Source organism: Ornithorhynchus anatinus, chromosome 3 (assembly GCF_004115215.2).
Source record: "Ornithorhynchus anatinus isolate Pmale09 chromosome 3, mOrnAna1.pri.v4, whole genome shotgun sequence".
Taxonomy (NCBI): domain Eukaryota; kingdom Metazoa; phylum Chordata; class Mammalia; order Monotremata; family Ornithorhynchidae; genus Ornithorhynchus; species Ornithorhynchus anatinus.
In genome coordinates, this window is record NC_041730.1 from 8,122,058 (window position 1) to 8,149,344 (window position 27,287).

The following is a 27,287-nucleotide window of genomic DNA, read 5'->3' on the forward strand; positions in this document are numbered from 1 at the left end:
CAATTTGTGGGTTTTTTTTTGGGGGGGGCGGGCATTTGTTAAGCGCTTACTATGTGCCGAGCACTGTTCTAAGCGCTGGGGGAGATACAGGGTAATCAGGTTGTCCCACGTGAGGCTCCCAGTCTTCATCCCCGTTTTACAGATGGAACTGAGGCCCAGTGAAGTGACTCGCCCACAGTCACACAGCTGACAAGTGGCGGAGCCGGAATTCAAAACCATGACCTCTGACTCCCAAGCCCAGGATCTTTCCACTGAGTTATGAATTTCTACTGCTTAAGCAACCAGCTAGGCATCTGGAAATTTTGAGACAGCATCCACCTCCAGGCTGAGGCGAAGCAGGAAAACGCCTCTCCCCAGGGGGGTAAAATATCCCAATGAAAGAGTTTTTTTAAAATAATGGTATTTATTAAGCGCTTACCCTGCCAGGCACGGTACTGAGCACTGGGATAGAATACCAGCTAAGCAGTTCAGGTCACCCGGCAGACACGTGGTAGAACCAGGATTAGAACCCGGGTCCTTTTGACTCCCGGGCTCTGTCCATTAGGCCCCGCTGCTTTTCCTGTAGTTGCCCACCGTAGTGAGAGAGAGCATCAGTGGATCTGGGCAAGCGCCTCCGAGACCGATGCAACCAACCAACCTCCGAAACTGCCCCCTCTCCAGTCCTTAAACGGCCTTCCATGCTGGGAAGCGGAACGGGAACCCCGGAACGCCGACATCAAATTGGGAGCAAATTGGTGGCCCCGGACCCTGGGGCACAGGGCCACTTTAAGAAACGAAAGGGGTGGGAGGACTGTCCCACCGTGGCATTGGCAAAGTGAGGGGATTTGGTTGGAATCTGCGTGGGAAGATTCGGTGGGAAGCAGCCTGGCCTCCGTTCCCGGCTCCGCCACTCGTCTGCTGGGTGACCGTGGGCGAATCACTTCACTTCTCTGGGCCTCGGTTGCCTCATCCGTGAAATGGGGATTAAGTCCTCCTCCCTCCGACTTAGTCTGTGAACCCCATTTGGGAGGGGGACCTGGTATTCTGCGTCTACCCCAGCACATTGTAAGCGCGTAGCGAGTACCAGTCTGGATCCCTCAGTCTTGACTGAAGTCCACTGTGGGCTGGGGATTTGTCTGTTTACTGTTGTATTCTCCCAAGCGCACAGTACAGTGTTCTGAATACAGTAAGCGCTCAATAAACATGACCGAATGAGTGAATGAATAGAAAATAAAAATCTCGATCCAGAAATTTATTTTGGGGAACACTGAAATTTTTTTAAATGGTAGTTGTTCAGCGTTTATTATGCGTCATACGTCGTTCTAAGTGCCGGAGTGGCTACAAGTTAATTAGGTCAGACACAGGCCCTGTCCTAATAATAATAATGGTATTTTTTAAGCTCTTACTATTTGCCAGGCAATGTACTAAATGCTTAGGTGGATAAAACCACCATGAATTGTCCATTCCAAGTGCTTAGTACGGTGCTGTGCGCACAGTAAGTGCTCAGTGAATCCGACTGAATGATCGAGTGCAACCAGATCAGGTTGAACGTAGTCCCTGTCCCATGTGGGGCTCACGGTCTCAATCCCCATTTTACAGATGAGGGAACTGAGGCACAGAGAAATGAAGTGACTTGCCCAGTGTCACACAACGGACAAGTGGCGGAGCTGGGATTAAAACCCCTGGCCTTCTGACACCCAGGCCCGTGCTCTTTCCACTAGGCCACGCCGCCTCTCAGTTTGCATCCCTGGGGCAGTTCGGATTTGTTGGAAAATTGAGATGGGGGCCATTCTTTTGCAGCCGACTTGCTGGTGAAGGTGGGTGAAGTGGTAGACAAGCTCTTTGACCTGGACGAGAAGCTCATGTTGGACTGGATCAGAAATGGAGACGCTCAGCCACTCGACCAGTCCGCAGGGGATGCCGAAGAGCCCCCGGTCTTTAAAATCGTCCCTTGCGTACTTGAAGCCGCAAAGCAAGTTCGGTAGGTGAGCTTTTCGGTGAGATTTTTGGGCCACCTCTATTCATGACTCTCTCCCCCTCTAGCCTCTGAGCTCGCTGTGGGCGGGAAATGTGTCTGTTGTTACGTTGTCCTCTCCGAAGCGCTCAGTACAGTACTCTGAACACAGACGGCGCTCAATAAGGACGACTGACTGACATAAAAGGCAGAGATGATAATAATAATAATAATGTTGGTATTTGTTAAGCGCTTACTATGTGCAGAGCACTGTTCTAAGCGCTGGGGTAGACACGGGAATCGGGTTGTCCCACGTGGGGCTCGCAGTCTTGATCCCCATTTTACAGATGAGGTAACTGTAAACCGCCGAGCAGTCAAAATAATAATTATGACCGTGGTATATGTTAAGCGCTTACCGTGTGCCAGGCACTGTGCAAAACTCTGGCAGGGGATACAGGCAGATTGGGTTGGACACGGTCCCTGGCCCACCTGGGGCTCACCGTTTCCATCCCCGTTGTACAGATGAAGGAACTGAGGCCCACTGAGGTGACTCGCCCAAGGTCACACAGCCGACGGGTGGTCGAGCTGGGATTAGAACCCATGACCTCGTGGCTCCCGGCCCCACGGTCGGTCTCCCTTTGGACCGGGGGAATGGTCTGCCCATTTCCTCTTCCGTTGCAAGCTTTCATTATTCTGTACCCAAAAGGGTTTGTTCCTCCCAGAGAGAAAGGGCTGTGCTCTTGAGGTTCGTCCTGCCGGCCTTGTTCGTTCAGTGACCTCGGGCTTATTAAGAGAGGGGTCGGGCACGGGAAGCCAGGGGAGGGGGCGGGTCATTCAGACCCAGGCCAGGACACACACAGGTCGCTGGAGGTTGTCAATAGGGAATTTTATTTAGTTCTCAGGGCTGTGACAGAGACGAGAAACCCGCACTCGGGGGGGCCAGCTGTGGCTCAGTACTTCTTGTCCAGGCCGGCCGGCCTGTAGCGGTTGGGGTCTCCGCCGCTTCGCCCGTGGCGGTTGGCCTCCTGGTCGGCCCGCGAGTCCTCCACGCCCCGCCCGCTGGAGCCTCCCTGGAAGAATTCCCGGCCGTCGCTGCGGAAAGAGAGACCCGTGAGGGGACGGGATGGAGCGCGGCGCCGCCCGCTTGCGGTTCCCTTCCCGCGAGGCCACGCGGTTCCTGGGGGGGGGGGGGGGGGGACCGGGACGGGGGCAGAGGAGCCGCTCCGCAGAGAGGTGGGAGGGGGGGAGGAAAACGCAAGCTCTCTCCCAGTAGCTTCCCCACAGCCCAGAGTCAGGGAATCTCGCGCTCTGAGGAGCCTCCCTTCCGGTCTTCGGGGTTTTCAGAAATCCTCCCTCGGGTCTTTCCCCGGAGGGACGGCGCGGTGCCCTGCTAGCGCAGCGGGCCGGGGAGATCCCCAGTTTGGTGTGTGGACGGTGTCCTTATCTGCCCTTCTGCCCCGCTCCCCCATTCTGGGGCGGCCTTTCTGCCAGCCCAGTTACCTGATGACTTCCGCCGCCCAGGCGCCCCCCGGCCCTCTCCTCGCAGCGTCATAATTCCCCCGAGCGTGGAAGTATTTATCGGAGTTTTTGTAGTTGGCTTCACGCATGTCCCAGTAGGCTCTCCACATATCCCAGCTCCCTGGGCGAAGAGAGGAAGTGGCAAAGGAAACGTGAGCCTAAAGGAAGTCATCTGGGGAAGCAGACCTCTCACGGGCTGTCGCCTCGATCCGTCGGTGGTGTTTGTTGAGCGCTGCCTGCGCGCGGAGCGCTGTACTGAGCACTCCATCCCTAAGGGGCCGCTGTTTAATCCATCATCGACCTCTAGAGAAGTACCCGGTTAGAAGGGAAATTTTTAGCAAGGGTCTCTCCCTCTGGTTGAGAGCCACCTCGGCTCAATTATGCTTTCGGAATCCAGGATTTTATCACATTCCGCCATCTGAGGGGTCTGTGATCCTCCGTCGGTCTTTGAGAATGGTGACGGAGGTTTGTGTCTCTTCAGCGTCCCTCCCTTCCGTGTGGACGTGCTCTCCCAGTCAGTCTTTCAGTGACTTTATCGAGCACCGTTGGAGTATTGGGGGTCTCCGGTAATCAACCAGTTGTAGTTATTGAGTGCTTAATTGTAAGCTGAGCGTTGTAATGAGCGGTTGGGAGAGTAATAATAATAATAATAATGATGGTATTTGTTAAGCCCTTACTGTGTGCCAAGCACTGTAAGAAGAATAATAATGATGGTGTTTGTTAAGCACCTACTTTGTGCCAAGCCCTCGTCTTAGCGCTGGGATAGATACAAGGTTATCAGGTTGTCCCACTTGGGGCTCACGTCTCCATCCCCATTTTACACATGAGGTCACTGAGGCACAGAGAAGCTAACTGGCTTACCCAGAGTCACACAGCCGGCAAGCGGCGGAGCGCTGGGGTAGATAGAAGGCAATCAGATTGTCCCACCTGAGGCTCACCGTCTTAATCCGCATTTTACAGATGAGGGAGCTGAGGCACCAGGAAGTCAAGTGGTACGCCCCAAGTCAGGTGGCAGAGCCGGGATTAGGACCCGTGACCTCTGACTGCTGAGCCCGGGCTCTTTCCACTGAGCCCCGCTGCTTCTCGGATTCGCTCGTCTCCACCCCAGCGCTTCGTACAGTGCCTGGCGCACAGTGTTTAACAAATGCCATGACGATGATGGTGATTATTCTGTCAAGCGGCTCCCGGATGTGAGCACCGTAGCGAGCACGTGGGAGAGTAGAGCAGCAGTAAGCCCCACTGCCCTTCGAGAGCTGTCGGACTAATGCCCCGAGGCCCCTCCTCCCCTGCGTGGAGGGATCTTACCTTGACCAGCTTCTTTTATGAACCTCCCGGTGTCCAGCAACCAGTTCTGGCTCTGGACCCCCAAGGCCAGAGAGCAGAGCAAGGTGCAGACGAAGAGCTTCATCGTGCCCGCCCCGAGCTGCAAGACAAGCAAGGAGGGCACAGTCAGGGTTTTCCCCGAGGCTTTTCCAAAATCCCATTTTGTTCCGTTGGGGAACGGGACTCTGGCAGTCCAGTTTTATTTACTCTGATGAGGGTTCTCGTTCCCGAATACGTGTCTGAAGAACAAAGAGTGGGTTACGCCGCGGTGCACCAATCTTGCAATTCTAAACCGTTTCACCGGGCCGCGGTCCTAGAAATGCTCTCTGAGGCTAACGGAGAATACCTCCGGAAGACACGGCTGGGCTCCGGACCCCATTTTTTTGAATCAGCCAAAAGAAGTCCTTTCCTGAGCTGGAAAGGTTTCCCTGAAGCAGAACGCACACATACACAGCAAGTAAACCTCACCTCTTCTGTGTCACGAAGAAGTCCAAACTTTTCCTGCTGTTGTGCAGTTAAGAAGAGATGGTATTTATACAAATTCTTATCTCTCAAACACAAAAGGAAAGAGTGCCAAGCCACGTGGTCCGGGGGAGTTTCCCCGGGTGGGTTTTTACCGAAATACTCAGAAATCTATTTACTCCTCTCCTTCATTTTCTGACCGCGGACAGAGCTGTTGCCCAATGCTAGCGAAACCTATTTCCCCAGTCAGCCCGGACACCTTCCGGGATTAACCTCCCCCTGAACCCCGGTCACTCCACACTCCCTCCTCTCCCTCAGCCCTCCGATTCCCAACAATGACGAAGGTCTCCGTAATTTGTGTTTCTAGGTGTTTCTTGTTTGCTCCCTGATGTGTGTTCAAGGTGCAGGAACTCTCTGTTTTGGGCCAGAGTTCCGCTCGACCCCCCTCCCCGTGTCTGAGCCAGCTCAGGAACAGTGGGTTCCAAGAAGCTGATTTGGTTCTCGCCCAGGCGGCTTTGCTTCTCCCCCCTGGGGTTCAGCACAGTCGCCCCACTAGGATGCACCCGTTTTTCTGCCCCAGCCCCATCTCCTCAATGCCACTTAGCAGCTGAGGTCACCACCCGTACCCATAATTTAAGTGCCTGTCTGTCTCTCCTTCCAGAAGCAGCGTGGCGTAGCCAGAGGTCGTGAGTTCTAATCCCCGCTCCGCCACTTTTCGTCTCTGTGACTCTGGGCAAGTCACTTCTCTGCGCCTCAGTTCCCTCATCTGTAAAATGGGGATTTTGACTGTGAGCCCCACGTGGGACACCCTGATTACCTTGCATCTACCCCAGCGTTTAGGACAGTGCTTGGCACATAGTAAGGGCTTAAGAAATACCACCATTATTATTATTAGTGGGTAGAGCCCGGGCCTGGGAGCCGGAAGATCATGGGAAGATCTAATTCCGGCTCCGCCACTTGTCTGCTGTGTGACCTGGGACAAGTCACCTCGCTTCTCTGGGCCTCGGCGACCTCATCCGTAAAATTCATTCATTCACTAGTTAACTGAGCGCTTACTATGTGCAGAGCACTGTACTAAGCACTTGGAACGTACAGTTCGGCAACAGATAGAGACCATCCCTGCCCAATAACGGGCTGACAGTCTAAACGACTGGGATTAAGATGGGGATTAAGACTTGAGGCCCGAGTGGGCCAGGGTCTGTGTCTAACTGATTACCTGGTAGCTACCCCAGCCCTTAGAACAGTGCTTGGCACATAGTAAGCGCTTAACGAATACCACCGTAATTATTAGATCGTAAGCTTCTCGAGGGCAGGGATTAAAACTCTGATCCAGCTGTACTCTCCCAAGCGTTTCGTCCAGTCTCCCCATCTTCAAAACCTTCTTGAAGGCACCTCTCCCCCGAGAGGCCTTCCCCGACTAGGCCCTCATTTCGTCTTCGTTATGATGTTTGTTAAGCACGTACTTTGTGCCGGGCACCGTACTAAGCGCTGGGGTAGATACAAGCTAATCAAGATGGACACAGTCCCCGTCCCATAAGGGACTCACATTTTTAATCCCCATTTTACAGACGGGGGACCTGTGGCCCAGAGAAGTGAATTGCCCAAGGTCACATGGACAAGTGGTGGAGCCAGGATTAGAACCCAGGTCCCCCTGACTTCTAGGCCTGGGCTCTATGCGCTAGGCCTCGCCCCTTCTCCCGCTCCCTTCCGCCTCATCCTTACACTTGGATTTCACCCTTTATTCCCCCCTCCCTCGGCCCCACAGCATTTAGGTACATAGCCGTGTTTTACTTATTTCTATTAATGTCTGTCTCCCCCTCTAGACTGTAAGCTCACTGTGGGCAGGGAACGTGTCTACCAACCCCGTTCTAGTACACGGTAAGCGCGCAGTAAATACCGTCGATTGATTGAGAACAACATTCGGGGAAGAGCATAGAGGTTCGGGTGGTGGAGAATATTGTAAGAGTTTTGCCTTGGTGGAGTGAAGAATGGAACGGCTGTAGAAAAGTTAAGAGAAGTAATAATAATGTTGGCATTTGTTAAGCGCTTACTACGGGCAGAGCACCGTTCTAAGCTCTGGGGGAGATACAGGGTCATCAGGTTGTCCCACGTGGGGCTCACAGTCTTCATCCCCATTTTTACAGATGGGGTAACTGAGGCCCAGAGAAGTGAAGTGACTTGCCCACAGTCCCACAGCTGCCAAATGGCAAGGCCGGGATTCGAACCCACGACCTCTGACTCCCAAGCCCGGGCTCTTTCCCCTGAGCCACGCTGCTTCTCTGATAATAATGTTGGTATTGGTTAAGCGCTTACTATGTGCAGAGCACTGTTCTAAGCGCTGGGGTAGGCACAGGGGAATCAGGTTGCCCCACATGGGGCTCGCAGTTGTAATCCCCATTTTACAGATGAGGTAACAGGCACAGAGAGGTTAAGTGACTTGCCCACAGTCACACAGCTGACACGGGGCAGAGCTGGGAATCGAACTCGTGACCCCTGACTCCAAAGCCCACGCTCTTTCCACCGAGCCACGCTGCTCCTCCTAAGTAAGGGCCACAGTAGAGGCATAAGGCCAGAGACTCACAGGATCGATTTGCCCTGAGTCGGAAGGGAAGCGAAATGATCTGTTGGGAACTCGAGAATAGTTCTTGCTGGGAAAGATAGGTGGGATTAAGTGGTGCCGTGGTTTGCACGCAATAAGCGCTCAGTAAATAGAATTGAATGAATGAATGAGGGGGGAAAGGCTAGAGTTCCAGACAGCCAGTGTCCCGGGAATGAAGGGGAAGTATGGTTAGGTGAAAGGAAGTCGTGCATTCCCAAGGGATCAAAGAACATATCCAAGAAATGGGACCGAGGAAGAATCGACGGGGTTTGAGGGAGGATTAAAATTTGGGGACCAAACTAGAGCCGGGGGTCAACGGTGGCACGGAGAGCAGGGCAAAGAGAAGGTTGGCAGTGAAGGGTAAGTCGGGAGGAAGCGAGGGTTTGATCATTAGCACGGCCTAAGTGGAAAGAATCCGGGCTTGAGCGTTAGAGATCCTGGCTCCTAATTCCGGCTCTCCCTCTTGCCCGCCGTGTGACCGCCGACGGGTCACTTCACTTCCACGCCTCAGTTGCCTCCTCGGCAAAATGGGGATTCAGTACCTGTCCTCCCTCCTCCTTAGATTGCGAGCTTTGAGGGCGTCGAGGACCGGGCCCAATCTGCATGTGCTGTATCTATCCCGGCGCGTAGTACGGTGCTTGGCACAGAGTAACCACCTATATGCCACAATGACCTCGGGTATTAAGTGATGAGTTTTTTCCGGCAACACGTTAGTCGAATGTGGCAGAGGGACGGCCAAGGGCAGGTGAGGCGAAAAAAATGTAGGAGGCAGGAGGGAATGTGAGCAAATGAAGCTGCTCAGGAGAGTGAGTATAGCGTGGACGTTTTCGTAAGCGCCCACCCGGTGCTGAGCACTACTGATGTAACTAGTCAGTGTGGTGTTTATTGAGCGCTTCCTCTCGGCAGAGCACCGTCCTAAGCACTTGGAAGAGTTCAATACAAGAGGAATCAGCAGTTTCCTGCCCCGAATGAGATTCCAGTCTAGAGGAGGAGACAGGATATGATATTACTTATAATGCGAATAAGCGATTTACAATAAATAAGCCAAAGACACGTACACAAGTGCTGATGTTAATCAGCTCCGATCCGGTCCCTGCCCCACATAAGGCTCGCAGCCTAAGAGGTAGGAAGAGCAGGTATTTTATGCCCCCCCCTTTCCAGATGAGGAAACTGAGGCTCAGAGAGGTGAAGAGACTTGCCCACACGCCAGGGCTGGGATTAGGACCCAGGTGTCCTGCCACTCAGGGCCCCACGTCTCCATTTAGCCAAGGCCGAGCGGAGGCTTCAACGGTGAGAGCCTTGGTTTTGGCTTTCGCGAGGTGACTCGCTCGAGCCAGGGTACGCGAGGTCCTGCTTTGCGGTGTTCTGGTTGTTGGTAAACGCGGATGATATGCGTCGGTTTCTCTCGGGCCCCTCGGGAGGCAGCGCTTAGCACGGTCCTCTGCACGCGGCAAGTGCCTGATAAATCCCACCGATGAAGAGCTGAGACTCCTTGCTTGATCTCAAACCTAGTGGTTTGGGAAGCAGCGGGGCCTAGTGGAAAGAACAGGGGCCTGGGAGTCAGAAGGACCTGGGTTCTAATCCCCGCTCTGCCACGTGTCTGCTCTGTGGCCTTGGGCAAGTCACTTCACCCCTCTGGGCCTCAGGTGCTTCATCTGTAAAATGGGAATTAAGACTGTGAGCCCCGTGTGGGCCAGGGTCTGTGTCCAACCTGATTATCTTGTATCCGTCCTGGTGCGTAGTAAGGTGCCTGGCACATAGTAAGCACTTAAATGACATTTAAAAAAAAAAAAAAAGTCACTTCTCTGTGCCTCAGATACCTCATCGACACCATGGGGATTCGATATCTGTTCGCCGTCCTACGTAGACTCTGAGCCCTAAGAGGAACCTGGTTAACTTGTATCTACCTCAGCACTTTGGACGGTCTTGACACATAGTAAGTGCTTAACAGATAGCACATTTATTATTATTATTATTATTATTATTATTATTATTAGTGCTTCTCAGCCTTTCCTTGTTCAGTTGAGGCAAAAGACGAACCAAGTCTCCTCTAGTTAAACCGCCTTACAGGGCAGATTTCATTGGGGACACGAGGAACCAGGAGGATTCGGGTTTTCCCCGTCGGAACTCTCTTGGGTTGAGTGTCGAAGAACTGAAATTTGACTCTTCGGAAAACCTGTTGGCAAGGAGGGTGCCAAGAGCAGAATGTGGTTTTCTGTGTGAATGAGTGAAAGGTGCTCTCTGAAGTTAAACGCGATTTCATAGGCTTTGGGTGCTGGACTATTGGAAAATCAATCAGTGGTGTTGAATGTTTACTGTGTGCAGAGCTCTCTGCTAAGCGTGTAAAGCACATCCATTTTTTTCCCTAGGGGTTCCAGCAAACTGGACTCTTGCTTTGACTCTGGTGCTTTAATGTCGGGCGCGGGGGTGGGGAGTAAGCGTGTGCATGCATTTTGGTGGTTTTTCGTACTAGCCTATTGTATCTTGGTTCCCCGATTTCTGTCTGCGTCGCCTTTTTTCTGTCTTTGTCTTTCTCCTGCAGTTCTGATAACCCAGAAGGACTGGATGTATACATGCACATCTTGCAACTCCTCACCACGGCGGATGAAGGGATCCAGGCTATCGGTAAGAACATTTCCCGGGCGACTCCCGGGGTTCAGCTAGGTCCTCCTGGTCGTTTTCGGGAAAGAGGGATTCTCTCGCCTTGACCCGGGGGCTTTCTTCTTCAAGTGCAGTGTCCCGCTGCGGGAAGAGACGCTTGGAACCTGCTGTACGATCTGGCGTGTAATGAGCTGTGCCAAGCCGATGACCCGCCCATCATCGTTCAAGAGCAGAAGACGGTGCTGGCTTCCATTTTCTCCGTGCTGTCGGCCATGTACGCTTCCCGCGTTGAGCAGGAGTACCTCAAGATAGAAAAAAGCAAGTATCCCTTTCCCTCCGTCCGGTACAGGCCACCCCGAGCGCATGTGTAGTAAACTGACTGCAGTCCCAGAGTCTAGGGGATAGAGCCCGGGCCTGGGAGTCAGAAGGTCATGGGTTCTAATCCCGGCTCTGCCACTTGCCTGCTGTGTGACTTTAGACAAGTCACTTCCTTGGGCCTCAGTTGCCTCATCTCTAAAATGGGGATTGAGACTGGCTGCCCCACGTGGAACAGGGCCTGAGTCCAACCTGATTTGCTTGTATCCACCCCAGTGCCTAGTACAGTGGTAAGTGCTTAACAAATAATAATAATGATGGTATTTACTAAGCGCTTACTATGTGCCAAGCACTGTTCTAAGCGCTGGGGGGATACAAGGTGATCAGGTTGTCCCACGTGGGGCTCACAGTCTTAATCCCCATTTTACAGACGAGGAAACCGAGGCACGGAGAAGTTAAGTGGCTTGCCCAAAGTCACACAGCTGACAAGCGGCGGAGCCGGGATTAGAACCCAAGACCTCTGATTCATAATTATTATCTTTTTACCCTTATCCAATCTAGGGATCCTTAGGGTGCGGTCTCTCGAGAAAGGCCAGGATAAGGTTCGCCATGAAGTTTGAGAAGCAGCGTGGCTTGGTGGATAGAGCCCAAGCTTGGGAGTCCGAAGGACCTGGGTTCTAATCCTGACTCTGCCCCACATCTGTTGTGTGAACTTGGGCCAGTCAGTTCACCTCTCTGGGTCTCAGTTGCCTCATCTCTAAAATGGGGATTAGGAGGGTGAGCCCCATGTGGGACAGGGACTGCGTCCAACCTGATTAACTTGTATCCACCCCAGTGCTTAGAACAGTGCTCGGCACCATAGTAAGCGCTTAAGTACCATAAGAATAATTATTATTATTTGGTTGGGGGCTTTGTCAGAGTCGATCCGGGACCGAACTGGGGCCCCACGGTCTGTCAGCATCATCATCGTGGCATTTGTTAAGTGCTTGAGATGTGCCAAGCACTGTGCTAAGCAGCGGAGTAGATGCAAGATAATCAGGTCAGACATAATCCCTGTCCTACGCAGGGCTCACAGTCTATAAACGGGGAGGGGCAACAGGTGTTGAATCCCCATTTTCCAAATGAGGGAAATGAGGCCCAGAGAAGCGAAGCGACTCGCCCAAGCTCGTTCCGCCGGCAGAGGGCTGACCCGGCATTGATCGGGGCGCCCGTTAAGCGCTTCCTCTGTGCCAGGCTCTGTACTAAACGCCGGGGTGGATAGAAGCCAGTCAGGTTGGGCACGGTCCCTGTCCCACGTGGGGCTCACGGAGGCGATCCCCATTCTACAGACGAGGGAACTGTGGGCCAGAAAAATGAAGCGACTTCCCCAAGGTCACCCGGCGGCTATGTGGCCGAGTGGGGATTAGAAAACCCGGGTCCCCTGACACCCAGCCCCGGGCTCTTTCCACTAGGCCATACTGCTTCAAGGCCAGGGGCCCTCCCCGTCCCAAGCCGTCTGCGGGACTCTGGAAGGATCGCCTCTGCCAGCGGGACCGTTCTTCGTCAGCTCAGTGTTCCGTAATCGTGATGTTGGTTTTCTTGTCGTTGCCAAACGTATCTCTTCACCGACGCCGCTGCTAAACGGTTACGGAAATTGAAAAGGGAAAGTGTCGAAGCGATAAAGATGTAAGACTTCTCCTGTCCGTCTGTTCCCAGCTCAGAGGTCAACGGACTTGGCAGAAAGTAAAAAGTGACTCTTGGGCGAATCGGAAATGGCAGTTGGGGACTTTAAGAAATCAGAATACACATTTCCCGAGTTTGACCTCAGTAAAGGTTTCTCTTTTCATGAAAAGTGCCGAAAGAGCCAAATTGCCGGTCTGATTTGAATTCTCTCCGTCGGCGGGTCTGTGTGTTAGGCTTGCGCCTCGTCGGCAGCTTGATTCAAGTGTTACAAAATGTGGACGACTGCCAGAGCAGCTCAGAGGACGCAACGGGATCCAACCCGGGGGAGCCCGAAAAGTCCGATTGCGGCGAGGTGGACTTCCATTTGAAAATCCTGAAGGATGTTTCCTGTGAGTTGCTTTCCAGCGTTTTTCAGGACCTGACCAAGGTAAGGAGAAGTGTTTCCCAAAACTGACCGGTCCAGTCAGAGATCGGGGAAGTAGTCAAGAGGCCCCTGTGTAAAATAATAAGAAGCGGCGTGGCTCAGTGGAAAGGGCACGGGCTTGGGAGTCAGAGGTCGTGGGTCCGAATCCCGGATCTGCCCCTTGTCAGCTGTGTGACTTTGGGCAAGTCACTTCACTTCTCTGGGCCTCAGTTCCCTCATCTGGAAAATGGGGATTAAGACCGCGAGCTTCACGAGGGACAACCTGATGACCCTGTATCTACCCCAGTTAGCTCTGCCACTTGTCAGCCGTGTGACTGTGGGCAGGTCACTTCACTTCTCTGTGCCTCAGTTACCTCATCTGGAAAATGGGGATTAAGACTGTGAGCCCCACGTGAGACAACCTGATTCCCCTGTGCCTACCCCAGCGCTTAGAACAGTGCTCTGCACATAGTAAGCGCTTAACAAATACCAACATTATTATTATTAAAATGCCTTAATGACTCACATGCGTTGTACTTTCCCTTGCTCTTAGGACAGCTCATCACACCAAGTGGAAACCGAATAAATATTATTACTAGGAAGGCTCTGGCTAATCATTTGGGCCTTTATTTACAAGCCTCTGCCCTGGTATTATTATTATTCAAGCGCTTAATACAGTGTTCCGTACAGAGTAAATGCTCAGTCAATACCATCCATCGATTAAGTGACGTTGATTTATCATTTTGGTATTTGTTAAGCGCTTACTGTCTGCCGAGCACTATTCTAAGCGCTGGAATATTTATCGAGCACTTACTAAACACCCTTTCATTTGTCCCAACCCCTGCAGTTCGAGCGTATTCCTCCATACATACTTATGTCACCCATGCCTCGAGGTGGAATTTGACTCTCACGCAGAGAACCTCTCAGCCCTTTATCGTGACTGGACTTATTATCCGATTTTGCTGGGAAATGTGCTTCTCAACTTTTTTTTTTTCGCCTTCTTAACTTGGTCTCTTTTTAACTTGTTTTTAGGAGAACGTAGTAGAGGGGCTGAAACAGGGATATCTCAATAAACAGAAGTGTTCCTGTGCCTTTAAAAACCTCCTTCCTCTATACATCACTGAGGTGAGTGTGTGAGATAAATTGGGCAGAGACGGAGAAAACCGAATAGTCTGTACATTGTACATTCCGAGCGCTTAGTACAGTGCTGTGCACAGAGTAAGCGCTCAATAGATACTAGTGAACGAATGCATAGTCGACATGGCGGTTTTGAAGCGCAGGTATTTTGGATGGGAACACGGGAGATCTGTAAATCCCTGAAAAGTTGCCTCCTCCTCTAGACCGAAAGCTCGTTGCGGGCAGGGAACGTGTTTACCAACTCTTTTTTTAGTGGTATTTGTTAAGCGCTTATTCTGAGTGGAGCACTGTTCTAGGCACTGGGGTAGACACGGTAAGTAGGTTGGACACAGTCCCTGGCCCGTGTGGAGGCTCACAGTCTAAGTAGGAGGGAGAACAGGAGAACTGATGTCCAGAGAATAAGAATCACAATAATGTTGGTATTTGTTAAGCGCTTACTATGTGCAGAGCCCTGTTCTAAGCGCTGGGGTAGACACAAGGGAATCAGGTTGTCCCACGTGGGGCTCACGGTCTTAATCCCCATTTTCCAGATGAGGTAACTGAGTCACAGAGAAGTGAAGTGACTTGCCCGAAGTCACACAGCTGACAGGTGGCAGAGCCGGGATTCGAACCCATGATCTCGGACTGCAAAGTCCGTGCTCTTTCCGCTGAGCCACGCAAGGTCACGCAGCAAGCAGTCGGCGGAGCCGGGATTAGAACCCCGGTCCTCAGACTTCCAGGCCCGTGCTCTTTCCGCTAGGCCTTGGTGCTGCTTCTGTTGTGTGCGGCGCTCCGCACACGGTAAGTGCTCAGGAAATACCACTGATGAAGACGACGACGAAGAGACGGCTCATTTTTAGCCTGCGGGCGCCCTGGGTTCTCCTGGAGGCATAAACAGGAGCAGGGAAAGCGCCGGGGTTGATAGAGCAATTGACTCATCTTAGGTGCGTATTTCCAACTAAGCCACTCGACCGGAGATTCCTGCCTTCACAAAGCCTGGGCAGATTGACAGAGCTCCTTGGAGAATCTGGACTTCTACCGTGTCAGCAACGGAGAGACGGTTCCAAGATATTAAGTGGTCGCTACTGTTTGAACAGTAGTTTTTTTCCCTGAAGTCACTCTCTCCCGGGGCCAGTTCGAACGTTTATCTAAGACACCTCCGGAAAGGTCGGGGAAAATGAGAAACCCTGAGAGCCCGGAAGCTTCTCGAACGAGATGAAGAGCCCACGGCTCTCCCGATCGATTCGTTTCGCGGTCCAGGCGAGAGCATTTACGCAGGGCACGAATGGGGAGCAGCGCATGCAGACCGCTGCTTGCCCTTCTTTGCCGTTTCCCCACACCCTCTGCTCTTTGAGCCCCTCACCCGACTCTTGCACTTACAGGTTTATTTATACTTACTCTCAGCCCTCGATCAATCGATCGGTAGTATTTATCGAACGCTTCCTATGCGGAGAGCGGCGTTCTGAGCACTGGGAGGAGTTCAGAACAGCAGGATTAGCAGACACGTTCCCTGCCCGCAACGAATTTACAGCGTAGTGGGGGAAACGGACATTAACGTGCATAAATAAGTATTTTATAATATATAATGATGCGCGCATAAGTGCCGTGGGGTTGGGGCGAACATCAGATGCCCAGAGGTCCCAGATCCAAGGGCATAGACGACGCAGAAGGGAGCGGGAGTTGGGGAGAAGAGGAGAAGGCCTCTTGGACGAGATGCGACCTTAATAATGCTTTGGAGGTGGAAAGAGGGGTGGTTTGTGGGCGCAGTGTACGTTCAACTACTTCTTTGGACTACCCCTGTAAATGTTTTTTTTATATTCGTCTCCCTCAGTAGAATGTAAAGCTGCCCGTGGGGTGGGAACGTTTCATTTGGGTCCAGCCAAGGAGCCGCTGCTCTCTCAGTCCGAGACCTTCGGCTAGGCTGATGGTTTTTTTGTCGTGTTGTACTTTCCCAAGCGCGCATTACAGTGCTCCTCACACAGTAAGCGCTCGATAAATACGGCTGAACGAATGAATGTGGTTATTCTGTATTTCCCAAGCACCTACGTGGCTTAGTGGAAAGAGCACGGGCTCGGGAGTCAGACCTGGGTTCCAATTCCGGCGCCACCGCATGTCGGCTGGGTGACCTGGGGCAAGGGGCTTTGCTTCTCCGGGCCGCAGTCGCCTCACCTGTAAAATGGAGATGAAGACTGAGGACCCCATGAGGGACTGGACTGGATCTCGCATCTAACTCCAACGCTTAGTTCAGTGCCTGGCGCATAGTAAGCGCTTAACAAGTACGATTGAAAAGAAAAGAAATCTTTCTAGTACTCCGTACCGTGTACGTATAGAACCGTTTCTTCCAACGCCGCCTGGCACGCCTTCTAAAATACGGAGCGAAGGCCTGTGTGATGGGGAAGACTGAGGACCCTTGAGGGTCCCCGTTTGGGACTTCGGCAGGTTGTTGCCTGGGTAAGAGGAACCAGCACTGGGTCACCCCTCAGGTGGAGAACTTGAGGTGGAGCGGGGAATCCATTTTTACTGTAGGGCAGAGCGAGAAGCGGCAAGGCCCACTGAGAAACAGTTTGGCCTACGGGACAAAGCACAGGCCTGGGAGGCAGAGGATTTGGGTTCTAATCCCGGCTCCGGCCCCGCCCGCTGGGTGAAATGACTTCGCTTCTCCCCACGTCAGTTTCCTCATCTGGAAAATGGGGATTCCAGACCCGTGTTCCCTCCCCGCTAGACTGTGAGCCCAAACGTGGGACGGTGGCTGTGTCCGACTTGATTTTCTCGTATCCACCCCGGTGCTTAGAAGAAGGCTTGCCACACAGTAAGCACTTAACAGATACCATGATTATTATTTGTCATCATTATTGCAATTATTCTGTGAGACATCCCTGGGAGTTAATAACTTAAAATATCAAAAATGAACCAAAGGACGCCTCAGTCCCACTTTCCCTCTGCTGGAGTTCACTGCCCTCAAGGTTGATGGTGAAGGATACTAGTTCTCCGGCAGTAATGTGTCAGTGATTTGGCTCAGGTGATCATTGACTTGCTTATTGACCGTTTGCTCCGCGAAGCCTTTTCCCCTGGTGCTTTCGAACATTCTCATGTCTCTCCTCTCCTCCCTTGACCCCACCGCTCCCTCCAGTTATCACCCCATCTCCCTCTTACCAGTCTCCCAGACTTCTCGAGCGAGTTGTCCCCACCCACTGTCTCGAGTTCCTCTCCTCCGGTCCTCTCCGTGATCCCCTCCAGTGTGGCTTCCGACCCCCGGCTCCACAGAAACTGCCCTCTCAGAGATCACGAGTGATCTCGGCTCTGCCAGATCCGACGGACTCTACTTCATCCTAATCCTCCTCGATCTCTCAGTGCCTTCGGCACTGTCAGCCAGCTCCTTCTGGAAACACTGTCTCACCTCGGCGTCACCTATCACGTCCTTCTCCTATCTCTTCTGCTGCTCGTTTACAGGCTCTTTTGCGGGCTCCTCCTCTGCCTCCCGCCTCCTAACTGTGGGGATCCCTCGAGGTTGAGTTCTGGGTTCCCTTCTCCGTCGGCACCCACTCCCTTGGAGAACTCATTCCCCCCCCCCCCCCCATGGCTTCAAATACCACCTCTATACGGATGATTCCCAAATCTACATCTCCAGCCCCGATCTCTCACACGTCCTGCCTTCAAGACATCTCTACTCGGATGTCGTCCCGTCACTTCGAACTCAACATGTCCAAAACATGTCATCTTCCCACCCAAACCCTGTCCTCCCCCCAATTTTCCCGTCACTTTTGGCAGACACCACCGTCCTTCCTTTCTCGCAAGTCCGTAACCTCGGCGTTATCCTCGACCCATCTTTTCGTTCAACCCACGTATTCAGTCTGTCACTAAGTCCTGTCGGTGTAACCCTCACAGTGTTGCTAAAATCCACCCTTTCCTCTCCATTCCAACCTGCTACCTTGTGAATCCAAGCACTTAGCCTTTCCTCCTTTGATTACTCTCTCTCAGCCTCCTGGTGACCTTCCTGCTTCCCGTCTCTCCCCCCTCCAGTCCCATACTTGGCTCTGCCGCCCAGATCATTTTTCTGCGTATCGTTCAGTCCGTGTTTCCCCACTCCTCAAGAACCTCCAGTGGTTGCCCATTCGCTTCAGCGTTTAAACAGAAACGCCTTCCCATCTGCTTTAAAGCACTCGATTACCTCGGTCCTTCCTACCTCAGGTTACGGCTTTCCTACTACAACCTTGCCCGCACGCTTTGCTCCTCTAAGGCCGACGTTCTCACCGTCCCTCCATCTCGGCCATCTCGCCGCCGACCTCTCGCCTACGTCCTGCCTCTGGCCTGGGTCGCCCTCCCTCTTCATAGCCGACAGACAGTGATTCTCCCCCACCTTCACAGCCTTACTGAAGGCACATCTCCTCCGGGAGGCCTTCCCTGACTAAGCTCTCATGTCCTCCTCTCTCACTCTCTTCTGTGTCACCCTTGCGCTTGGATTTGCTCCCATTCTTCCCCTCTCCCAGCCCCACAGCCCTTATGTTAATATCTGTAATTTTTTTATATTAATGTCGGTCTCCCCCTCTAGACTCTAAGCTCTTTGTGAGCAGAGAACGTGTCTACCAACTCCGTTATACCGCTCTGTTGTACTCTCCCAAATGCTTAATACGGTGCCGTCTGCGCACGGTAAGCACTCAGATGCGCCTGAGTGATCGATTGATTGACTTTGCCTCGTAGGTGGAAACCTTCCTTAAAGTCCTGCGTGAAGCCGACGAGTCCCTCGCAGATGAACTGATGGGAAACTTCCCAAGTTTGAAGGTCCCGACCTAAGACCGTGATTGGAATTCCCCCTCCTACAGAACAAGACTTTTGTTCCTTCCCAGTTTGTAGAAAGTGATACATGGACCCTGATCCTATGAGGTAAAGTGTGGAGTCAAAGTGAAGAAGTAAAGAAACGTCTAGAACTCGACCGGTGGAAGCCCATCGCACATCCTCCTCTCACTCGTACCTGACAGAAGTTAGGAGCAAGAAATTCACCTTTTTTCCCGTCGCCGTGAACGTCCCCGTTCTCGTCATTAGTCAGTCTTTCATTCGTGTTTATCACCTTCAGTCGAAGGCGTGATAGAACGTCACCGATGTTTTAGAGGGGATTGGGAGGGAAATGGTGCATCACGTCTCGTTTTAAGCTCTGTGATGGAATTTTAAGTGCGAGAGACTGCTAGCCGTTGGGGGGATGTCTTTGTCCAACCTCGGGTTATTTCTGCGAGTAAAATGGAAAAGCTTCAACATCCCAAGCTGCCTCGAGAGGGAAGCCACCAAGCTTCGATCCGTCACGGTCCGATGTTGAACCAGGTTTTCAGCGCTATCCCGGTGTTAGAAGCGGGAATTTTGATAAATGCCCACTGGCAAGATTCACCCTCTTCAGACCGTTCCCGGTCACCAAAGTGGAATAAATCGTTTGCCCTAAGTGATCCTGGTTATTCGGGATGAATTGGAACGGATCTAATAGCATCTAATTATTAAGGAACCACATCATGGCTGCAGAGTCCCTCTTTGTCGGTACGTTACCGTGTTCCTCGATAAATTCTATATAACGCCACCCAGCTCCGTTTGACTGGAGCGTTGGAATTCTTCTGAAACTCCGGTCTTACGGACGCGTCTAAGCACAGCGGAGCTGGTCCCTGCGGATCCCCGTTGGTTGTGGTATCCGGATTTGGTTTAGCCCCCGGCTCGCGGGTGGCCTGGGATTTCCTCGAGTGACCACCCGTATGGATAGCGAACCCATAATGGTATTGGCAGGTTGGCCGGGGAGGAAGAGGCACAGCCTGTCTTTTTAAACCTCAGGTTTTTCAGGTCGCCGTCACAGGCGGCTTCTGCGTCTCTCCGCGGCTCTCCGTGGGCTTGGGATCGGTCGCGTCTCCGGCGGCACCCCAAATCCCCCTCTGTAGATTCCTCGTCGGTTTTAGACGCCGGTAGTCTTTTGCTCCACGGCTTAGGAGTGAGTAGTTATGAAACAGTTTTGGTATCTATTTTTGTATGATGTTTACAGAATTTCCCGAGACGGTAAAGTGAAATAAAGCTATGTTCTTTGGAAAGGTGCAACTGTTTGGGGGTCCTCTTGTCTACCGTTAGGTGATCGGTAAATCCGACAAAACTACGAAGGACCATCTTTGCGTGTGCACAGGCGACTGCCTATAGATCTTTCTCAGCCACCCCCTCCCCGCCCCTAGATGAACGTCTTCGTCGTCATCTGCTTCGAGGACGAAGGACAACTGAACCTTGAGAGGCGAAAGGGGAGGAAACTAGACCCGTAACTAGATTCCTTGCAGGATGGTCTTCCGCGGTGGGTCGGGAAGGTGACCGAAGAAGAAGGGGGAAGGAGGAGCTGGAGAGGCTCTAAGCGCTCAGTAAATACCACCGAGGCTGAGGAAAGGAAGACAGAAATAGCCGCAAGCGGACGGCAAGGTAAAGATGAAATGGAGGAGGCAGGCGCACACAAAGACCGAGAGAGTGCTCACCGTGGGCCAGGAGTGTGTCTACCGACTCTATTATGTTGCACTTCAACTGTTGGCTCTCCCTGGCTTCTTCCCCACCGATTTCAAACATGCCCGTGTCTCCCCCATCTTAAAAAAAAAGCCCTCCCTCGACCCCACGGCTTCCTCCAGTTATCTAGAAGGAGCATGGCCCAGTGGGAAGAGCACAGGCTTGGGGGTCGGAGGCTGGGGGTTCTAATCCCGACTCTGCCGCTCGTCTGCCGGGGTGACGTTGGGCAGGTCGCTTCACTTCTCTGTGCTTGTTACCTCCTCTGTAAAATGGGGATAAAGACTGTGAGCTCCATGTGGGACAGGGACAGTGTCCAATGTAATCACCTTATCTCTACCTCAGCGCTTAGAACAGCGCTTGGCGCTCATTCCTCAGTTGGAAAATGGGGATTCAATACCCGTTCTCCCTCCTATTTAGACCGTGTGCCCCATCTGGGACAGGGACCGTGTCCGACCGAATTAGCCGACGGCGTGGCCCGGTGGATAGAACCCGGGCCCGGGAGTCAGAGGACCTGGGTTCTAACCCCCTCCCGCCACCACTTGTCTGCTGGGTGACTTCGGGCAAACCACTTAACGTCTCTGGGCCTCGGTTATCTCGTTTGTAAAACGGGGATTAAGATTATGAGCCCCATGGGAGACAGGGACTGTGTCCGACCCGATTAGGTCGGTACTATGCCGGGCACGTAATAAGCGCTTAACGGATACCAAAAAAATTTTTTTAAAGATTTTAATTAAGTCGTATCGACCCCAACGCCTTAGAACAGGGCTTCTTTACACATAGTAAGAGTTTCACAAATTCCGCTAAAGAGTAGTCCGCTATTATGAAAGTGAATGGCCATTTTAATTTTCACCTGACGAAGGAATTCCCCAAATTCCTTCTGAGATCTGAGAAATTAGGGAATGGATGATGTAGAAAAAGAGAGGCAGCGTGGCTTAGTGGAAAGAGCACGGGTCTGGGAGTCAGAGGACCTGGGTTCTAATCCCGGCTCTGCCACTTGTCTGCTGTGTGACCTTGGGCCAGTCACTTCACTTCTCTCTAACTCTGTCACGTCATCTGTACAATGGGGAATCAATTCCTGTTCTCCCTCCTACTTAAGCCTGTGAGCCCCACGTAGGGCATGATAATCTCGTATCTACCACGGTGCTTGGCACATTGCATGGGCTTAACAAATTCCATATAAAATGAGACCAAAGAGTTTGGTTCTGAAGACCAAACTCAGGCAGGGTATCCTCCACTCCCTGCCAGTCTTTGCTGAATTTTTAGCTCCGTGAGAAAATTCATTCTCTGTCCTTTATATTCTTAAGCAGTGTGGCTCAGTGGAAAGAGCACGGGCGTGAGAGTCAGAGGATGTGGGTTCTAATCCACCTGGATGTCTGCCCGCCACCTCAAACTCAACATGAGCGAGACCGAGCTCCTCATCTTCCCTCCCGAGCCCGGTCCTCTCCCAGACTTCCCTATCACCGTGGTGGGCACGACCGTCCCTCCCGTCTCTCGGGCCCGCGACCTCGGTGTCGTCTTTGACTCGGCTCTCTCGTTCACCCCACGCATCCGATCCGTCACCGAGACCTGCCGGTCTCACCTTTACGACATCGCCGAGATCCGCCCTCTCCTCTCCACCCGGACGGCTACCTTAACGCTACGGGCTCTGGTCATATCCCGGCTAGACTACCGCGTCGGCCTTCTCTCCGATCTCCCTTCCTCCTCTCTCGCCCCGCTCCGGTCTATCCTTCGCTCCGCCGCCCGGCTCATCTTCCCGCAGAGACGCTCTGGGCCCGTCACTCCCCTCCTTATACACCTCCGGTGGTTGCCCATCGACCTCCGCTCCAAACAAAAACTCCTCGCTCTAGGCTTCGAGGCTCTCCGTCACCTCGCCCCCTCCCACCTCTCCTCCCTTCTCTCTTCCCACCGCCCACCCCGCCCGCTCCGCTCCTCCGCCGCCCGCCTCCTCGCCGTCCCCCGGTCTCGCCCGTCCCGCCGTCGACCCCCGGGCCGCGTCCTCCCGCGGTCCCGGGACGCCCTCCCTCCTCACCTCCGACAATCTGATTCGCTTCCCCTCTTCGAAACCCTACTTAAAGCTCACCTCCTCCGAGAGGCCTTCCCAGACTGAGCTCCCCCCTTTTTCCCTCTGCTCCCTCTACCGCCCCCCCTTCACCTCTCCGCAGCCAAACCCTCTTCTCTCCCCTTTCCCTCCGCTCCTCCCCCTCCCCCGTCCCACCCCCTCGGCACCCTACTCGTCCGCTCGACTGCATATATCTTCATCTCCCTATTTATTTTGTTTATTTTGTCTAATGAGATGTACGTCACCCTGCTTCTATTTATCTGGCATTGTTTTAATGAGACGTTCTTCCCCTCGATTCTGTTTATCGCCATCGTCCTCGTCCGTCCGTCTCCCCCGATCGGACCGTGAGCCCGGCAGAGGGCGGGGACCGTCTCTATCTGTTGCCGACTTGTACATTCCAAGAGCTTAGTACGGTGCTCTGCACCTAGTAAGCGTTCAATAAATGCTATTGAATGAATGAGTGAATGACTAATCCTGCCTCCACCACTCCATCGGCTGTGTGACCTCGGGCAAGCCACTTCTCTGTGCCTCCATCCCTTCATCTGTAAAATGGAGACGAAGACTGTGAGCCCCACCCGGACAACCCGATTACCTTGTATTTACCCCAGCGCTTAGAACAGTGCTTGGCACACGGTAAGCGCTTAACAAATACCGTGATTCTTATTACTCCTAATAGTAATAACGTTATGTGACGGCTGCCGGCACTGTCCCAGTTGTTGGGATGAGTACAAGATAATCAGTACAAGGTTATTCAATTTTTCTTTCGTCAATTTGGGAGGTTTCATTAGATGTTGGTTCCCGTAAAGAACGTATTTCCAGTTCTGTGAGGAAGGCAATACCCTTCCCTGGAAGAGCCAGAAAAACACAGAATAATCTGGATTGGCAGCGGGTTTCACAGTGAATACTCCTTCCGCCCCCTCACGTAATTTGTGGATTTAATTAATTAGTTCAGCAGTCCATGTTCTCATCAGATAATTAATCAGCACGGTCTAGCGGAAAGAGAACATGTCTAGGCGTCGGGAGGTCTGAGTTCTAGTCCTAACGGCCACCAGCTTCCCGTGTGACCTCAGGCAAATTACTTAACCTCTCTGTGTTTGTTTACTCACTTATTAGGCGGAGATAACTCCTGCCCCTCCCTGACTCACAAAGTAGATGCGAGGATAAAGTGGTAATTCATTCATTCGGTCCTATTTATTGCTTACTGTTTGCAGAGCACTGGACTGATCGCTTGGAAGGTCCAATTCGGCAACAGATAGAGACGATCCCTACCCAACAACCGGCTCGCAGTCTAGGAGGGGGGAGGCAGACGACAGAACCAAACAAAGCAAGTGGACAGGCATCAATGATGTAAAAAAATAGAATTATGGACATAGACACATCGTTAATGAAATCAACAGAATACCCCCTCATACCTCACTGGACTGTTGGAAGATAACCGGGTAGTCGATGGGAAAGCCCTTGGAAAAGTCACCAAGTGCCGTAAAAACTCAAGACGTTATTAAAAATGCATCCGCACTTCCCAGCCATATGCTCAGTGGACTGAACCCGGAGTCAGAAACGTCCAAAAAAGCGATAGATCACGGGGGCCGGGGACCTCGCCGGAGGGTCCGGTGGATCCTCGGACGGAGGGAAGTGGCTGTTTGTTTCCCAGAACCCCTTGAAACCATTCTGGAAACCCCGCCGGGAGATTAGATTCCGATCAGGATTCGAACAGAACGCAGCTCTTCGGGCCGAGATGCGTGGAGAAATAGACGAGCTCCTGTTTGCGGTAGATTATCGGGGCCGGGACTCATGACTGGACCTTTTTCTTTTTTTTCAGCGGTACCTGTTAAACGCTTACTCTGTGCCAGACACTGTTCTAAGCGCTGGAGCGGATACAGAATAATCAGGCCGGACACGGTCCGCGTCCCACGTGGGCCTCACGGCCTTAATCCCCATTTTATAGTTGAGGAGACCGTGGCACAGAGAAGGGAAATGACTTGCCCAGAGTCACGCAGCAGATGAGAGGTAGAACCGGGATTAGGACCCAGGTCCTTCTGACTCCCAGGCCCAAGGTCTCTCCACTTTATTATTATTTTTATTATTAATAATAATGATGATAATAGTTACGGTACTTAAGTGCTTACTATGTGCTGAGCACCGGCGTAGATACAGTTTAATTAGGTTGGACACAGTCCCTGTCCCACACGGGGCTCGCGCTCTTAATCCCCATTTTACAGTTGGGGGAACTGAGGCCCCGAGAAATGAAGCGACTCCTCCAAGGTCACCCAGAAGGCAGGCGGTGGAGCCGGCACGAGGACCGCGCACTTCGCTGTGTGGTCCTTGGCGCCTCGGTGACGTGGTTTAAATTCAGATAGATCAACCTGCTTGAAAACCTCCCTTTTCCCGTGTTCCTTCATCGGGGCCCCGGGAACAATTTCTACAGCCCTCCGGATCGCTTAGAGGCTTATCAATCACCCGCCGGGCTGAGGTCGGTAGCCCGCTCGTCGCCGCGCGCAGCGTTCTGACCCCCGGACCTCTCGGAAACGGCGGTTCCAGCGAACCATCTGTTAGACCTGCCGTCGGAGATGCTTTTGTCGATTACTCGGATGAAATCACCCGATCATTTCCTGTTCCCCGTCCTAGCTTACCTCCCCTATCTTCTGTCAATATAAGGATATTAAAATACCCAGAAGAGTCCTCAAACACTCTCATTGGAGGCTTCGACGTAGCAGGGCTTTATGTTTGCACGTTAGATGATCATAAATAACCCGAGACGCCAAAGCTCTGGGTAATAAAGGCAGCCGCTGATTAAAACACCCTCCCTCGAGCTGTGGGGCCTTTGACATCACGGGATGTTCTAACGGTGACTCCTGCGCTCTTTTTTCCCTTATCGTCGAGGAATTGCAAGAATGGGAAGGGGACCTAGAAGTACTCGGACAGGCTCACGTTTCTCGAGGAAGCGGCCCGGCCTGGTGATGAGAGGCCGGGCCGGGAAGTCGCAGGCCCGGGGTTCACCTGTCCGTTCATTCGGTCGGATCTGTTGAGCGCTCACTGTGTGCAGGGCACTGTACTAAGCGTTTGGAAAGTGCTACTCGGCGACGAAGAGAGAGAATCCCTGCCCACGACGGGCTCGCGGTCTAGAAGGGAATAATGATAATGGTGTCTGTTAAGCGCCTACTATGTGCCGGGCACTGTTCTAAGCGCTGGGGAGAGATACTAGGTAATCAGGTTGTCCCCCGTGGGGCTCACGGTCTTAATCTCCATATGCCAGATGAGGTGAGTGAGGCCCGGAGAAGCGAAATGACTCGCCCAAGGCCTCACGGCAGCCAAGTGGCGGAGCCGGGATTAGAACCCATGACCTTCTGACTCCCAGGCCCGGGCTCTAGCCACTCGGCCACGCTGCTGCGGCGGCGGCCCGACTCCGCCGCTTGTCTGCTGTGCGACAAGCTTGGGCAAATCAGTTGGCTTCCCTGGGCCTCAGTTACCTCATCTGGAAAATGGGGATTAAGTCCTCCTCCCTCCGACTCGGACTGCGAGCCGTGGACGGGACGGGGGGGGGGGCGTGTCCAACCCGATCGTCTTGGGTGGGCCCAGTGCTCGGGACAGCGCTGGGCGCTCACTAAGCGCTTAACTACTATTAAAAAAACCAAAATCTAGCGCTCCTTCGTTGAGATGTAACATCTGGCATTTACAGTCAGGATGTTCAGGGCTGCCTTCTGGTGTTCGGTCAGGCCGAGGCAGGGAAAGATTTACCCCGTCTCCCCGTTCCCCGTGACATCGTATGCGAGTCCCTCTTGTATCCCTGAACCTAGAGAATTCCTCTCCCAGGCCCTGAGAAATTGCCAGCTCGACCCCTACCTATTAGACTCCTTGAGGGAGAGGGACCTTGTTTAATTCACTCCTGTGCAATCTCTCAGTCGTATTTATTGAGCGCTTACTATGTACAGAGCACTGTTCTAAGCGCTAACTCTCCTGACGCTCGGGACACAGACGTACACATATAAATCTATGCATGTAAATGTAGAGAAGCAGCCCGGCGTAATGGGTAGAGCCAAGCCACTGGACTAAGCGCATGGGAAAACACTAAGCGATAGAGATGGCGGACACGTCCCTACCCGCAAGGAGCTTAGAGTCTAGAGGACTTAAGCGCTTGGGTTCACTTAACTTTCCTGTGCCTCAGTTCCCTCATCTGTGAAATGGGGATGAAGACTGAGCCCCACGTGGGACAACCTGATCGCCTTGTATCATCTCCCCCAGCGCTTAGAACAGTGCTTGGCAACATAGTAAGCGCTTAACAAATACCGTTATTATAATTATTATTATATCTCTGTAGTTGCCTTACGGGGAATTCTTTTTTAATGTCTGCCTCCTCCAGTAGGCCGTAAGCTCCTTGAGGGCAGGGTTTATGTCTCCTTACCCTATTTTGCTCTTCCGAATGCTTAGCACAGTGTCCACAATCATCGCTTAATAAATGCCATGGATCGATGGATGAAGTCGCTTCCCCAAGGTCACACGGCAGCCAGTGGCAGAGCCGGGCTTCAAAATCTGGGTTCCCCGGCTACCAGGCCCAGTCCCTTGCCACTAGGCCACACTGCCTTTCTAGAGGCCACTCTGTGGACAGAGCCCTTTTCACACTATCAGAGCAGAAGTCGGCTAGTGGACGGATCGTGAGGCTGGGAGTCAGAAGGAGCTGGCTTCTCGACTTGGCTACGTGACCTTGGGCAAGTCACTTCACTTCTCTGGGCCTCAGTCGCCTCACCCGTTAATTGGGGATCAAGACCGTGAGCCCCCCGTGGGACATGGAATGTGG

The 27,287-nt window shown here is 52.7% G+C and overlaps 2 protein-coding genes across 3 annotated transcripts in view; one reads left to right on the forward strand and one right to left on the reverse strand.

Annotated features, from left to right (window-relative positions):
* The window catches only part of SAAL1 (serum amyloid A like 1), a 43,205-nt gene that overhangs the window by 11,464 nt on the left and 4,454 nt on the right, over positions 1 to 27,287 (forward strand). Inside the window, exons 7-12 of one of the 2 annotated variants that reach the window (XM_029059815.2) lie at positions 1,780 to 1,960; positions 10,378 to 10,460; positions 10,566 to 10,754; positions 12,647 to 12,840; positions 13,849 to 13,941; positions 18,631 to 19,992. In XM_029059815.2, coding sequence (XP_028915648.1) covers positions 1,780 to 1,960; positions 10,378 to 10,460; positions 10,566 to 10,754; positions 12,647 to 12,840; positions 13,849 to 13,941; positions 18,631 to 18,723 — 833 coding nt within the window. In that variant the 3' untranslated portion in view covers positions 18,724 to 19,992. Of the gene's footprint in view, positions 1 to 1,779; positions 1,961 to 10,377; positions 10,461 to 10,565; positions 10,755 to 12,646; positions 12,841 to 13,848; positions 13,942 to 18,630; positions 19,993 to 27,287 lie in introns of those variants that run through there. The other variant, XM_029059814.2, reaches the window with a different exon arrangement.
* LOC100087483 (serum amyloid A protein-like) lies at positions 2,799 to 5,347 on the reverse strand. Its single transcript, XM_001508334.5, has 4 exons — positions 5,243 to 5,347; positions 4,757 to 4,874; positions 3,434 to 3,572; positions 2,799 to 3,025 (listed from the first exon to the last, which is right to left on the reverse strand). Exons 2-4 carry the CDS (start codon positions 4,857 to 4,859, stop codon positions 2,884 to 2,886), a joined length of 384 nt encoding a protein of 127 aa, XP_001508384.2. The 5' UTR covers positions 4,860 to 4,874; positions 5,243 to 5,347; the 3' UTR covers positions 2,799 to 2,883.

Bases quoted from the DNA above. Each gene is read 5' to 3' on its own strand.
- LOC100087483 (XM_001508334.5), bottom strand. From the start codon at position 4,859: ATGAAGCTCTTCGTCTGCACCTTGCTCTGCTCTCTGGCCTTGGGGGTC. The intron at 3,573-4,756 runs GTAAGATCCCTC...CTCTTCGCCCAG, and splicing joins CATAAAAGAAGCTGGTCAAG to GGAGCTGGGATATGTGGAGA. The intron at 3,026-3,433 runs GTAACTGGGCTG...CTCTTTCCGCAG, and splicing joins TGGGCGGCGGAAGTCATCAG to CGACGGCCGGGAATTCTTCC.